Source organism: Octodon degus, unplaced genomic scaffold, assembly GCF_000260255.1.
Source record: "Octodon degus isolate 3935 unplaced genomic scaffold, OctDeg1.0 scaffold00048, whole genome shotgun sequence".
Taxonomy (NCBI): Eukaryota; Metazoa; Chordata; class Mammalia; order Rodentia; family Octodontidae; genus Octodon; species Octodon degus.
The window spans coordinates 4,859,260-4,873,489 of NW_004524624.1; the positions used below are offsets into that span (position 1 = coordinate 4,859,260).

The following is a 14,230-nucleotide window of genomic DNA, read 5'->3' on the forward strand; positions in this document are numbered from 1 at the left end:
GCTGAGCTATTTGGCCAGCCCTGGCTTTGTTTTCTTATATGAGAAGCAAAGTCATCAGGTGAGACAAAGGATAAGGCAGGAATGCCAAGAGGTGGTATAGAAGACTTCCAGGGATAGAATGGAGGAACAGAGGCCCAGCAGGATTGGGAACCTTTTTCTTGGGTCAGGGCTCATTATCAGAGATGAATGGTGTGACTGCAGATACTGCCGTTTAGCGGACAGGAGGTTAAGGATGGGTCTGACACAGTGCTTTTTAAGGATGGGCCATGCACTTGAGGTTGGGAAAGAAAAAGTAGGGAGGAGGACAGTTGGCAGTGAAGAGAGGGGAGGATCCATGGACTTATGAACTGGGTGGGGCATAGGAATCCTTTGGAGTTTATCTTCTAGCAGGAGCAAATTGGACAGAAAGGAAGTAGACTTTAGAGTGAAATGCTTGAATGGTGGTAACTGAGAGGAGCAGTTTGAGATAAGGGCAAGGATTGTAGGATAACACTGCTGCAGGAAACTGCAGGACCCTCCCTTTTCTGAATCCCACTAAGCAATCACTAAGTTCCTGTTCACACTTCCTCTACTAATTCTTACCCCCTTGTACCACCCTGGTTGAGCCAGCATTAATCTCTGATGACTTCAGTGACCACCTAGACAGTATCCCTGCTTCTCTTGTCCTGGTTTACTCCACATATAGCAGCCAGAGTAATGTCTCTAAAATGGAAATTGATTTGGGTCCTCCCCAAAGATTCCCACCACACCTAGAGAGAGGGCTCTGTCACATACACCCTAAGTCCCTATCCCTGGTGAGTGCACTCAGCATTGGGAACAGGTCCCAAGTAGCTGGAGCAAGGAAAGAGGTGCCTAGTCAAAAGCAGAGGTATGGGTGGTCCCTACCGGAAATGATCCACCTGGTTGAGGATGTAGATGTGGTGCTGGATCTTCTTCCTGCTCAGAAAGCGATGCATGTGGGGCACGAAGACCAGGAGCTCCTCAAAGCGTTCACGGAATGGCACCAACACTGCCAGGCGATGGGGACCCCAGGATGCATCTTCTTCCCAGTGCTCAGGAGGCAACTCCGGGGGGCAGGCCTGGAATGGACCTGGGGTCTCCTGCCCTAGTCCCCTGGCTGCCCTCGCCATATCACCAGAGCAGCTGAGTTGCAGCCAGAGTAGGGAGAAGAAGCCCAGTAAGAGACAGGCAACGAAGAGGTGGAAGACGGAACATTTCCGGGGGAGGCCACCGAGGAGCCACCTGGACCTAGGACAAGAGTAAGGCTGGGGTCAGAGGACAGGGCCAAGCTAAAGCCCTCTTGAGTGATCCCATTTCTGACATCCCCATGCATAGGGCATTCATGATTGGTATACCCCAAGCACCTGGAAATTAGTACAAAAGCAATTTTAATGTTTTTGCTCATGCTACTGCCATAATCAGAGTCCCGCTTACTTCTCTAAGCCCAGTACATGCCACCCCACCTATGGCACACTCTGAGTACTCCCTACTTGCAGGCTGCTGGAGTTCCTTCATATTCTCTTACTTTCTGTAAGTGAATCCTAATCTGACCATGAGCTATGTGAGGGAAGGGACAAGGCTCCCTGTCTCTTACACTTGCCCCTCCCCAGAGCAGTGCCACAATGTCCTGAGCCAATGTCAGGAGCCCCACCTTGGAGAAACACAAGCCACTGACTTTCAAACCCACTCTCCTGCAGATTCACCCTGACAGAAATCTTGACTTTGTCCTGCTTCCTGGGATGGCCAGAAAGGGATGTGTGCTGGCATGAGTGCGAGATCAAATAACCAATAATTATTCTGGGAAGATCAGACTTTCCCTCAAAGCAGTGAAATACAAAAATGCACAGTGGCAGTTCATAAGATGAATTTCAAACCTTCAGTTCCAGAGGTAGCCTATGAGATGAGACAGATGAGGGAAAGAAGGACAAGTACCCAGGCTCATTTCAGAAACTCGATAAACAGGTGAGTATCTTAGGCAATGGAGTGACTGTGGGAGACTGTCTTTAGGTTAGCAAGTACAAGAAACAGATAGAATTCACCCGATTTCTTTGTCCCACCTCTGGAACTTCCAGAGGATGCAAGGACAGGAACTGAGAAATCTAAGAGGGAAGGTCCTCTATAATCACCCCACCCGCAGTAATCTACAAAGTAACTGAGTTTACAACCTTTAAGAGTCAGGAATGAGTTACCAAGTCTGGCAGACTCTACCTCCAAAGTTCTTTTGTGATCTTCCTCACTTATCTTGTTCTTCCCTGGTTCAGACCCCTTTAATCTCAGCCTGTTTATAAAATCCAACTCCTTAGCCTGATCATACAGCCCTCTGTGGTTCAGTCAAATCTTAGTTGCTCCCTACCATTCGGTCTTACTCTGAATAACTCAGGGCCTTTGCACTCACATCATTCCTTCCCACTCCATCTCTTCCTCACACAGGCTGTTCCTTCTGCCTGACATGACTCTGCTTTATTACATCTCTCTGCAAGTCCCCTGCTGAACCAAAATGTCATGGTCAGCACTGCCCATTACTATCTCTTTATGAGGTTCCTTCCTTTGTCTGGTATTTCCCTCTTTAAAACACTGGTGATATCCCATGATCTTACATGTTATACCATGTCAGATTCCTGTCTGTGGTCTCAGCACAGGCCAGACAGCAAAGGGCTTACTAAGTGAGTTAAGGGAGGGTTAAGCAGTCCAGGCATGCTTTAAGTCACACACTAGAGCCAGACCACTGCCTACCTTTCTCTAGAGACACAACTGCCAACCTGGAAGCCAGCAGCCCTGAAGCCAGGTTCCGATCCCACACACAGCTGAGAGTTGGTCCTGTGGGACACCCTCGCAGCAGTTCTGACTTACCCCCCACGGTCCTGAGGTGGTTGTTTCCGCTGGGGAGGAGCAGAGCCTAGTCCTACATGTGACCTGGGGAGACTGGAACCTCTACAGAGTCTCTCTCTCCCTCTGGGCTCTTTCTGGGTGCTTGATGGAGACAATGAAAATGGACATGGGGCAAGCTTCCCCATTCGGGGGAAGAGGCACTGACTGTTATCCAGGAATATGATATGGCTTGGGCCTTCCATGTACTTCCCCGTGCTATTTTTTAAAATCCAGATTGACCTTGGAGATGAGGCTCAAATCCCAATAAGCATTTTCAACTCATGCTCTTAAAAGCCCAAACCCAAAAGCAACTGAGGTGAGCCCAGAGGCCCATTCTTCTAGACAGTGGACCATAGAACAGCTGCCCTGGTGCCACTTGGTAGCCAGCTCCAGAATTGCGTCCCAGCTGTTCCCAGGGTCAGACCAGCCTGGCTTTGAGGGGAAATCAAGGTGAGGCTTTGACTCTTTCAGCAATCACTGCACAAGGCTACTAAGATGTGGATTCAAATCCAAGAAGGCAGCTCTGCAACCAGTCTTAATTACTACACTAGCCTGCATTTGTTGCATGTATCTTTGTATTCCTATGTCACAAGCACAGAATAGATATCAGTAAAGGTTTATGGGAACAGTTATGTATTAGGAACAGGTAACAGAAATGCTCCTAAATTCGCAAATCTTTCTTCTCTCAAACATTTGTGTTAAAATGTTGAAATATTTGGTTCTTCTGTATAGAGTAACTGGAAGATGACTATTACTCCTCTGTGCCAGGCACACTGCCAAGGGTTTTACATACATAATTTCCTTTAATTTTCACATAGCCCTACAGATATTAAGATCTTCATTTCAAAAATGTGAGGCTGAAGTCAGGAAGAGCAAGTTATCTGGTCATCTGGCTATTAAATAGGATCTTTACCCATGGCTGACTTGGTAGATTATGACTTCTATTTCTGACTTCTCATTTCAACATCAAGTCTGAAGAAACCCCAAAGTGTCAAGAGGTGTGCCTAATACAGTCCAAAATCTTATAGCATCTAACAAATTTAGGAAATATATAGGGAATAAGATGTCATTCACTTTGTAAAGCTCAACTATCATGTGTACTAGGGAATAAGAGTTTGGGTGTATATCTCAAGCCTAAGTATGAGTGTCCCTCTAAATCTAGGCAGTCAAATTGCTTTGCCCATTCTGCTTTAACGGGAAATATCGTTAGCTAAAGTTGGGCCAAGCTCACACCTAACTAACTGTACACAGGGCAGGCCCCATGCAAACACAGCTGCACAGGAAATGAACTAATGGATATGTGAAAAGTGTGTAGTACAGTCAAGCATGGCCAACCAGACAGAGCACACCCAACTGCCTGGGGTGTTCTTCTGGACTGGCAGCAAGTCACTGGGACTCATGAAGGCCAGGGTAGGGTTTGAGGCGAGGTGGATGTGATGAGGGAGACACACACCAAAAAACGGAATAAAAGCCTCCAGAAATCTGAGAAAGGCACAAAGACAGATATCCATTCCAAGAGGCCAATGAAATCAGAGATCCGCAGGACGAAGGGCAAGCCAGTGGAGAAAACCAAACATACAACCACAAAAGACACAGAAAAATTCTCACAGGGAAACAATGAGAGAGACAGAGAGACAGAGAGACAGGGACAAACAGAGACAGAGACAGAGACACAGAGAGACAGAGGCAGGCAGCGACCCACAGACAGCGGCTGTGACCCACAGGGAGAGCCATAGACTGAGACCGCAGAGACGCGGTCGCCACGGCCGCAGGGCGGCCCGGAGAAGGGCGGCACCGGGAGGACACGGTCCGCGCCGGCCGCCGCCGCTCACCTGCCGTCCTCCCAGGGCAGCTGCGCCGCTTACCTCCGGGAGGGGAACATCGTGGGGGGAGGCGGTGGCGCATGGGGCGCGAGCTCCCAGCCCGGCCCGCCGGGCCTCCGGGGCCTACGCGGCGCCTCCGCCTCCCGCCCCGCCCAGCCCCGTCCGCCCCGCCTCTCGGTCCGCCGGGTCCGTCGCTCCGGCCGCGCCGGCCGCCGCCAGGAGCCGCGGTCGCCAAGGTTCTGTTTGCTGAGGAACAAGCGGGTGCGTCCGCCGCCGCTGCACGGATTGCCACCTGCTCCCGGGACCCCCTTGACATCCCGAGAAACGGAATCTCCAGAGGCCCAAGGCCACCCAGCAAGTCACTGGACTGGCCTGGACTCAGAGTTGAGCCCAACAAAACCAGCGCTGTGGATAATTCCTCTCTTGCGGAGTGCGCAGAGCGGCATCCTTGTCTGCCAGGCGGTGCGTTCTTCCACACGCAAGCTTAGAGGGCAAAGTCTAAGTTTAGACCTCAGCGTCGGGTTGTGCCGAACCTCTGGGTCGTAGTTAGGAGCCAGGATCTGAAGACAGATTGAATTTGAAACCTCGCTCCGAGAATTCAACTGTTTGGGAGCAAGCCATAATATCCATAACTTTTCTTGCATAGGCATGTCAATGGTTCCTATTCTGGAGAATGTTTAAGAAGATTAAGAATTGCAGACCCACTGAGAGTGTTGGGCACACAGCTGACGCTATATAAATGGTATTTATCATCCAGGTAGAATTGAAGTGAGAACAGAAGGCAGAGTTAAGCAATTGAGCTATCTGCCCTGTCATCCTGAGAATTTAGCTGCTCTGCTTCCTCCATCCTGGGAAAAGAGAGCATTTTTGTTGTTTTGTTTGAGGTAAGTGGGTGAACCCAGGGCCTTCTATCCATCATCCAGCCCTTTTTATTTTCCATTTGAGACATGTTCTTGCTAAGTCACCACCATAAACTGGCCAGGGTGGACTAGAATTTGGGATCTTCCTGCCTTAGGCTCACAGGCTGCTGGGACTACAGGCATGTACCTCCACACCCACTTTAGAGTCCCAAAATTCTTAGATTTGACTGCCTCTGCTCTTCCAGACAAATTAAGTTTCCTCTTAAATAGCTAATATATAGTAAGTTCTTAACTATATGCCTATCATCATTCTAAATTCTTAACTACTATATCATTCGATCCTTTGTAGTATTTATCTCCCCTCTAAAAAAATGAGGGAACTGAGAGAGGAAAATCATGTAGTTTGGCTGCACAGTTTATCCTCATCCATTTCCCACCTTGGGTAATCTGTATCTTAATCACTCTGCTTCACAGAGGACTTCTGTATGGATAGGAAGCTAATCATTCTCAGCAACCCTTTTCCTCCTAAGACTCCAAAGTTTAACCCACCCCTTCTCCACTTTGTGATTGTCCTAGGAAACTGCACTCTACACCAGAACCTTGGCAAGTCTGCCCTGCTTGGCTGAAGGTAAATGACAGCTGATTGGTCACATAGGGCTATTGAAGGAAGCAGGACTGTGGGACCATGTGACCTGGAGAATCCAAGCCCACCTAAAGACCACTTAGCTAGTTGCCACATCAGAATTAACTCCCACAGTCAGATCTCATCATCTCAGGAAACTAGATTTCACGTGAAAATCCAATAAACTAATTTTAAAATGGGGCATCCGTATATAAGTTAGGTTGGTATTAAGTACCCTCAATATGACAGGATGAGAATAGTGATGTACCTTTCTTTCCAAAACTCACAAATCTATTCATGTAACACTCTGGATCAATCTCTGATGAGGGAAAAGTTACAAAATACATCTCTGTCAACATCGTCAAGGAATCATCAAAAAACAAAGTCAAAGAAACTCTCACAGTCAATGGGAGCCTAAAGAGACATATAACTGTGATGGGGAATCTTGGAACTAAAATGGACATTAAAGAAAATTAAAAAAGTATCATGGGCTACAGCATAGCTCAGTGGTAGATGCTTGCCTAGCATGCCCAGCGCCACAAATAATATGGCATAACCATAATTTCTATGTTCTATCCTAACCAGGGATGGGGAACATTCACAACTTTTCTGCAATTCTGAAGCTATTCAACTTACTTTTTAGAGGCCTAGGTGGCAACACTACTACATCCCACCAGGTCAAACAGCTCCAAATTTATGTCTTAGCCTTTCTTATGTACTGTGTACTGATCTTCAAATCTTTAGGTGTTTTTTTCTTTTTTTGGGGGGGGCGGGGATAATCGAACTCAGGAACTTATGCTTGCTATGCAGGTGCTTATGCCACTGAGCTATCTTTCTTGCCCTTTCAGATGGTTCTTATACTCAGAATTTAGAGCTGATACGTGGATAATGTCCAAATCTCCTAGTGAGCCTTCAAGGCTCTTTTATTCGCTGATTTTGGTGTTTTTGTTTTGTTTTGTTTTTGCAGAACCAGGGATTGAACTCAGGCCCTTGTACTTGCCAGGCAATGATTTTGGTTTTTGACACAGGGTTTATGTACAGGCTGGCCTTGAACCCAGTGAACTTCCTGCCTCAGCCTCCCAAGAGCTAGGATTACAAGTGTGCCGCCTTGTCCAGGTAAGGCTCTTCTAACTTGAACCAAACCTTCCTTTCCAGCTTCTTCAAACCGTCCTCTCCAAATGACCAGAATGTTCATCTTTCACAATTAGCTACACCCGGTCTTCTTTAAAAATTTTAAAACAGAATTTCTTCAATCCCTAAATTGTTTGGGGCCCCAGTGCTGGGATTACAGGCATGCACCACCATACCTGGTTACCAGGCATTTTCTCATACCACCCATAGTTCTGCTCATCTATTCTCATGGGAGCATATACCTAGCACACTTGAGATTTCACAGGGGGTTGGTACAGAAAAAAATGATGGATTTGAGCCTCGGCCCCATAGTTTCTCTGCTGGATGATCTTGGAAAATCTCACTACACTTGCCACACAAGTAGGGGACAGGAAGAATAGACTTCACTGGTGGGGTTCTCTGGAATATAAAAAACTTAGCCTGATGGAAGAACTGACATTCTCTTAAATGTCCTGAATTGAGATTAACTTTACAGTGGATAAGAAGTCAACATACTGTTTTAATTGGGAAACCAATATAACAAACCCAGATTCACTGAAAATGAAATCAGTAACTAAGACTCCATAGAACCCATCCCCAACCAGCACCAAGGCTTCTGGCATCCCAACACCAGCTCCTCAAGCCCCAGAAAGAACCATGTGAAGAAGCCAGGGCTACCTCAGGCCCCTTGTCCACACTGCAAACCCCATCCATACCATCCTTCATGGACATACACACTAAATGAGCACAATATGAGTTTAGGCCAAAGGAGAAAACAGCCAGTTGCCTGGGTTATCAAGAAATGACAACCACACCCCAACCTACTCAAAATCCCAAGTTAGCAAAAAAAGATAGAAGGAATATTGGCTTGCCGACCCACCCCCTCCCATCCCCCCATCCATCCCAGACAGCAGCCTCACGAATCCCTGATCAGTAACACTGTGATCCTAAGGTGCCAGTGGGGCTCTAAGGGGCTTCATGAGCCCCTAGATGATTACTGCAAGAGGTCCGGAGGCCAGGGGGAGGGGACAGGCACTTTGTCCCATCATGTGTTCAGGACTAGCCAGCCAAGATGCTGCTCTCAGCTTGTGCCTGGGGATGTTTACAGTCCCTCTCCCCTCCAAACATCTACTGATGGACTGAGAATCAGTTCTCCTGCCAGAGAACAGTCAGTTCCAGGAGGTTCCTTGTCCCTCAGGCTGGGAAGCAAGATGGCACATGTAGCCTGGGAAGGCTACACCAGCTTCTTGGCTTCAAAGAAGCTCTTCAGATGTCGCATCTGCCACACGCCAATGGCCACGAGGATGAGGGTCTGCAGAATGGACCACCATAACACCCGCTGGTTAGTACTCTCACTGGTCTGCCGGAAACGTTCCTCTCGCCACTGTGGGGAAGAAAAAAAGGTCAGGGTCAGACTGATCTGTCTAGGCCTGCTAGAACTGCAGGGTTCCCAGCCTATGAGGATGGCCAAGGGAACTCTCCCAATGTTCCTACCAACTCCTTGCAAAGAATCACTACCTGGGAACTATATGCACCCTCAACTGCCACATAACTTCAAGCAACTTTATCATTTCTTCTAAGTCAGTTTCCTCCCCTAAGAGGTAGGCAGGTATACCTGCTCTGTTCCTGAAGGAGAGGTAAGGTGGTATCACACCATGGGACAGAGCTATTGAGTGCTCGGTATTAAGACTGGCTCCCTCAGGTCAATAATTTCTGACATTGCCAGTTAAACAGAAGACCCAATGCTATTATGGGCTACTGGACTCTTTTAGAATATTTTGCTGAGTTTACACACCTATAATATTCAATAACGGAACTTAGAAAAAATGGGGTATACAGATGAATGTCCATTTTGTATCTGTGTATTCAAAGTGGTTGGGATAGATATATAGTTACATTCTGTTAATGAATAGAATGATTTGTTCTAATGGTGTTTGTAAATAGGATCACAAGTCCGCATCTTGTACAGCAATTAACCACTAAGAAGAATATATGCAGTGTATTATTTGTTGAAAAATTAAAAAAAGAAAAAAATAAAAAAAAAAAAAAAAAAAAAAGACTGGCTCCAAGCCCAATGTCCAGGACTCTCAAACTACTCTTTGAAAATCATGGGCACATGTTGCAAACTGGTGGCCTGGAGACTGGTCTTAGCCTTTACATGTGTTTTGTTTGACCACACACAGTGTTTTGCAAGCATTTAAAACTCAGGAAAATGTCACATAAAAATCTAGACTTCTAACTCCTCTTAAAAAAAGGAGTATCTGAAAACCCAGGGCTGGCATTTCTGCAAGGAGGCCCCTGCTAATACTGAACTGTCTCTGCTTAGATGGATTACTCCCCTCACTATTCCATATAGTCACAGGTTCATTCATGATACTTTTGTCTTGTTCCTGACCACAAATGAGTTTGAGACTTTGGGTCCTAGGAGCATCTGGAGCCATTCAAATCACACACAAGGTGTTCGTATCAATTTGTATGTTATCATTCTCTGTGTAACTGTGATTGAATGAGTCTATGTCCTCAGTTATACCATGGACTTAATTATTCCCATCCCCATCTTTACATCTATGGTGTGCAATAGTAAGTCCCTTGGGTGTCTCATGATGAATCTGCCATAAGACACCTGGCTGAGCCAGGGGGCCACTTACAGTAAAGCCCACCACTCCTGGCCCAAGCACTTACCCTCTGATAGTTCTGCTCTTTCTGGATCTGGTCCACTTGTTCCACTAGCTGTCGCACTCGTAGCTGCAACTCACTCAGCTTGTCTTTGGCAGCAATCTCTGCATAGTCGTTAGCATGTTCACCAACCTGGATGTCAAGGTGAACTCTCTGGGGACAGACAAGGAGGATATGGCGAATTGAGAAGCTCTGCTCCATCTTCCTGCCAGAGACTGACAGCTGGCCCCACTACTTTCTTTCATTTATTCATGTAGCCAATAGACTGAGGTCTCTAGTGTCTAGAACTGTGAGACTTTGTGTTCACAAGCCAAATCAATAAACCTGGGTTGACACTCTAACCCAAAACACACACAGCTTGATCTCTATATTTGTGGGCATCTACAGATTCAGCCAACTTCAGACCAAAAATATTTTTAAAAGAAAAAGCCAAAATACCATCTATACTGAGCATATACAGATGCTTTTGGTAATTCTCCCCAAAACAATAAATACTTAAAAGTTATACAGTATTTACATTTCATTAGAGATTATAAGTAATCTAGAAATGACTTAAAAGTAAATAGCAGGATACAACTATGTATAAGGTAGATGAAAATGATATACCATTGCATATAAGGATTTAAGCACTTACTGATGGAGGGAACTAAGAGATGACTATATAAAAAGCTCATCCACTGTTTGAAGGATGTTCACTGAAAACCTAATGTACTTGGGAGACACAAAATCCAACATACTTATCTCACATGTATATATAGTACTAAAAGTCCTAACCAGGCTATTGAGGATGAAAAAGCTTCAAGTCTCACATGGGTCCACTTACCAGCATGCCTCCAGCAAAGAGGGAGAACTTGGTGGAATTGGAGTGAAGACAGATCTGGTGCTCACCAGGGGTATGAGAAGTGAAAGTGAACCTGCCCTCAGAGCCATACTGCCGGGCCAAGATGACCTAGGAAAAATAAAGGGGCTTCAGTCTGTGCTACAGTGGAGATGAGGCTGGAAAATTTACAAAATCAGTCAAAAGAAACTCACAACTCAAAGATCTAAAGGTGTTCAGCAGCAGCTGCCCGATGCTGCCAACTATTTGGGGCAGGAGTAAAGTCTGACATCAAGCTGGCAGTGACTACTCTTGGGAAAGGATTTGGTTTATAGCCCATTTCAACTTTCTCATGATTTTTTTTTCTTCAGTACCAGTGATTGAATTCAGGGCCTTGCGCTTGCCAGGCAAGTGCTTATTCTACTGAGCTATCTCCCCAGCCCATGATTTCTTTTTTAAAAATGAAAGATGAGTGACAGTTGGGGAGCTAGCTCAATGGTCTAAGTAACTGTGCGGCAAGCACAAGGACAAAGGTTCAATCCCCCCACACACACCACATGCTGTGCTAGCATACCATGCAGGCACCAAAACTGGGCGTGGTGCCGCACATCAGTAATCCCAGCACTGGGGAGGCTGAGACAGGAGGATCACTACAAGTCTGAGCTGCGTGGCAAGACCCTGTACCAAATAAATAAATGATTAATTTAAAAAAAAATTTTAAAGATGACTGAAGATGACAGGTGAGAGTTTTGGTTTTCATTTCAATATCCTTATTTGTCAAAATTAGAAGCTGGTCATTCTTTTTGAAAGGTCTGTGAAATCCTAGTCCAGACATCACAGCTTTAAAGCTACAGCACTGTTTGATTTCTACTACCGCAATTAACCCACCCATCACCCCCTAATAGAAGTGAATTTCCATTCCATAAACCACAAAAATTGCTCAGGGAAAGTAACTGACTTAGCAGAGTCATGCAGAAGTCATTAGGAAGATGAGCGGAGCAGCTGGCAACCCAGCACCACTAGTTTGGCCTGCACTGCAAGCCCAGAATCTTCCCACGTCAACTGTCCTTCTCACTTCAGCAGATGTGGAAACTAAGACGGGAAGCCACAGAGCCTGCTAGATGGAAGGTAGATCTGCTAGGGAAGCGGCTGGCTCACCTTATCCTCTGGATCCTTCACCTCCACGAACATACCAAGCCCGGGGGTGGCTGGCTGATACTCTTCGCGCTGCTTGTCATACAGCTGAGTCCTGTAATTTCCTGCAGACAAACGAGGCGAGATCAGGTCAGAACGGCGTGAGGTGGTGCTGGGTCTGCACTACACAGGAGGACACACAGCAGGGCCCGAACTTCCTAACTTCAGAAAGCTGAGCGTCCCGCACCCACCGCCCCGAGACCACAGTCCTGTCCCTTCACCCGCTCACCTATGACCATGGTCTCGTCTGGAATCTCTTCAATAAAGCACTTTTTCTCTGTCTCCCCAATGTGGAAGTAGAGCGCGCTTCCGCGAGCTGCAAACCACAGCAGCAGCGCAAGGGCCCGCATCGCTTTACCCACCCCGGTTCCGGGTCGGGTACCGACCAAACGCACGCCCTGCTGGGCAGCCATCTTGCCCCACCTGCCCGCACAAACGCAGTGAGTCGAGCCACGTCGCCTTGCAACCCGGCTGCGGTGCTTGTCGGGAGCGCGAGTCCGACGCGGTGGACTACAAGTCCCGAGATGCCTGGCGGCCGTGGCGCGGCCGTACGGGATTGGGACGCGGCTGCTACCTGGCACCGAGCTAGGGCTCCCGAAATGGAAAGTTTCTTCCCTTTCAGTCTCTTAAGTGGCAGGGTGGCTGGTGGTGGTTATCAGCTTTTTACTGATAATGAAAATAAGGCAGATTGCTTGAGGTAGAGCAGAGACAGTGTTCGAATCTAGGACCCCTGACCTTCCTCAGCACGACTTCGGCCACTTTGGTTTACTTTATGTTGTTTTTACTTTTTTTTGGTTTTTTTAAAGTAGCACAAACAATGTACTAATTTTATTTTCGAAAAAAAATTTTTTTAAAGATTGCCTTTTATCACCTATTGGACCTCAAATTCAATGCACTCCTGAGTCCGGGTCGTATTCTCCCACCTATCACCACCACCACCGCTGCCACCAACTCACACACACACAAACCCACATGCGTGCTCTAGTGCGCCATCCTTCCGAACCAGGATAAGGTGCCCTGGTGGCTGGCGGTAAAAAGGTTTTGGTGAGGAGCGTGGGCTAATTGCTCAGATCTAGAGAGCTTTTGCATTTAATGTCTAGATATGCCTTTCGTGTTCTCTCTGGATTTTGTCCGAAGTCGACGTGTTTTGGAAGTTCTCAGCGTTGGTTTATGATTTCGACTGCCCCATCTCTTCATAGACGACACAAGTTTTCTCTTTACTTTCGGTTCTGCTGCTTTCGTTACTTTCCTGGAAATGAGTTTCTGTTTGCCACCAACGGGAAGTTTTTTTACCTTGTTTTTTCTTTCTTTTCTTTTCCTTGACAGTAACAATATTCTGTAGCTTGGATGTACTTTAACTATTCCTCTGATAAAACAGTATAAAAATTTCTTTCCTTCTAGTTGTTCTGATAAATAATACTGTAGCTGAGTGCGGTGGTGCATCCCTATAATCCCAACATTTGGGAGCCTGAAGCAGGAGGATCACCACCATTTAGGCGAGCCTGCGTTCCCTAATGAGTTCAAGACCAGCCAGAACTATATAGTGAAACACTATCTCAAAACAATAACAATAATGAATAAAAATTCTTGTACATTTGCCCCAAAACATTCTGTAAGACATTATTTTGTTAAGAGATCACAAAATTGACTCCAAAAATCTTTGTACCAATTTACAATTCTACTAGAAGCGTTTCAGGATATTTACTTGCCAGTGCCATGGTCAAATATTCATGGCCTTTTTAATTTTTGTAAATTAGCAAATGAAAATTTGTATTTTGTTATCCTTTTAATTTTTATTTCATTGGTCACTAAACTTTTTATTTTCACTTATTTTTCTTTTGTGAATTATCAGTTTTTTCTCCTTTATATGCTATTACCGTGTGTGTGTGTGTGTGTGTGTGTGTGTGTGTGTGTGTGTAGGGTTTTGTTTTTATTTTCTTTGGTACTAGACCTTCACACTAAACTATATCTCCAGCCATTTTTTATTTCTATTTTCAGACAGTGTCTCATTAAGCTGCTCAGGTTTGGCTCCAACTGGCAATCCTCCTGCTTCAGCATCCCAGAGTGCTGGTCATATAGAGGAAAGAAATTCCTGATCTGTCAAATGTCTGGTTCAGTTTGTGTTCTCTAAAATTGAAGAATAAATTTTAAGAACAACATAGGTTAAGGACAGAATATGTTTATTGGGGGAAAGAAAGCTTCTGTCTGAGAGACAGCAGGGGACGCAAGTGGGTAGCCAAGGAACTTGCCTTTTTTAGGA

At 46.0% G+C, this 14,230-nt stretch overlaps 2 protein-coding genes and 1 long non-coding RNA gene across 5 annotated transcripts in view; 1 reads left to right on the top strand and 2 right to left on the bottom strand.

Moving 5' to 3' along the window:
• Positions 1-4,841, bottom strand: part of B4galt7 (beta-1,4-galactosyltransferase 7) — a 9,737-nt gene extending 4,896 nt beyond the window's left edge. The window contains exons 1-3 of one of the 3 annotated variants that reach the window (XM_023716558.1): positions 4,734-4,841; positions 2,851-2,970; positions 886-1,248 (exon numbers count right to left, since the gene is read on the bottom strand). In XM_023716558.1, the coding sequence (XP_023572326.1) occupies positions 886-1,248; positions 2,851-2,970; positions 4,734-4,750 (500 nt within the window). In that variant the 5' untranslated portion in view covers positions 4,751-4,841. Of the gene's footprint in view, positions 1-885; positions 1,249-2,850; positions 2,971-4,700 lie in introns of all 3 variants that reach the window. The other 2 variants (XM_023716559.1, XM_004649069.2) reach the window with 2 other exon arrangements.
• A 3-nt stretch (positions 4,842-4,844) lies between these two features.
• LOC111817084 lies at positions 4,845-6,374 on the top strand. Its single transcript, XR_002821355.1, has 2 exons — positions 4,845-5,575; positions 6,128-6,374. It is a non-coding gene; the product is annotated as an uncharacterized LOC111817084 (long non-coding RNA).
• Positions 6,375-7,783: 1,409 nt separating this feature from the next.
• Positions 7,784-12,417, bottom strand: Tmed9 (transmembrane p24 trafficking protein 9). The gene is made up of 5 exons (XM_004632260.3): positions 12,200-12,417; positions 11,935-12,035; positions 10,783-10,908; positions 9,966-10,112; positions 7,784-8,667 (listed from the first exon to the last, which is right to left on the bottom strand). Exons 1-5 carry the CDS (start codon positions 12,381-12,383, stop codon positions 8,518-8,520), a joined length of 708 nt encoding a protein of 235 aa, XP_004632317.1. The 5' UTR covers positions 12,384-12,417; the 3' UTR covers positions 7,784-8,517.
• Positions 12,418-14,230: the final 1,813 nt, after the last annotated feature.

Coding starts and splice junctions, on each gene's coding strand:
- Tmed9 (XM_004632260.3), bottom strand. CDS start 12,383: ATGGCTGCCCAGCAGGGCGTGCGTTTGGTCGGTACCCGACCCGGAACC. Junction 12,036..12,199: donor AGACGAGACCATGGTCATAG/GTGAGCGGGTGA, acceptor GTTTGTCTGCAG/GAAATTACAGGACTCAGCTG. Junction 8,668..9,965: donor AAGAGCAGAACTATCAGAGG/GTAAGTGCTTGG, acceptor TCTTCCCCACAG/TGGCGAGAGGAACGTTTCCG.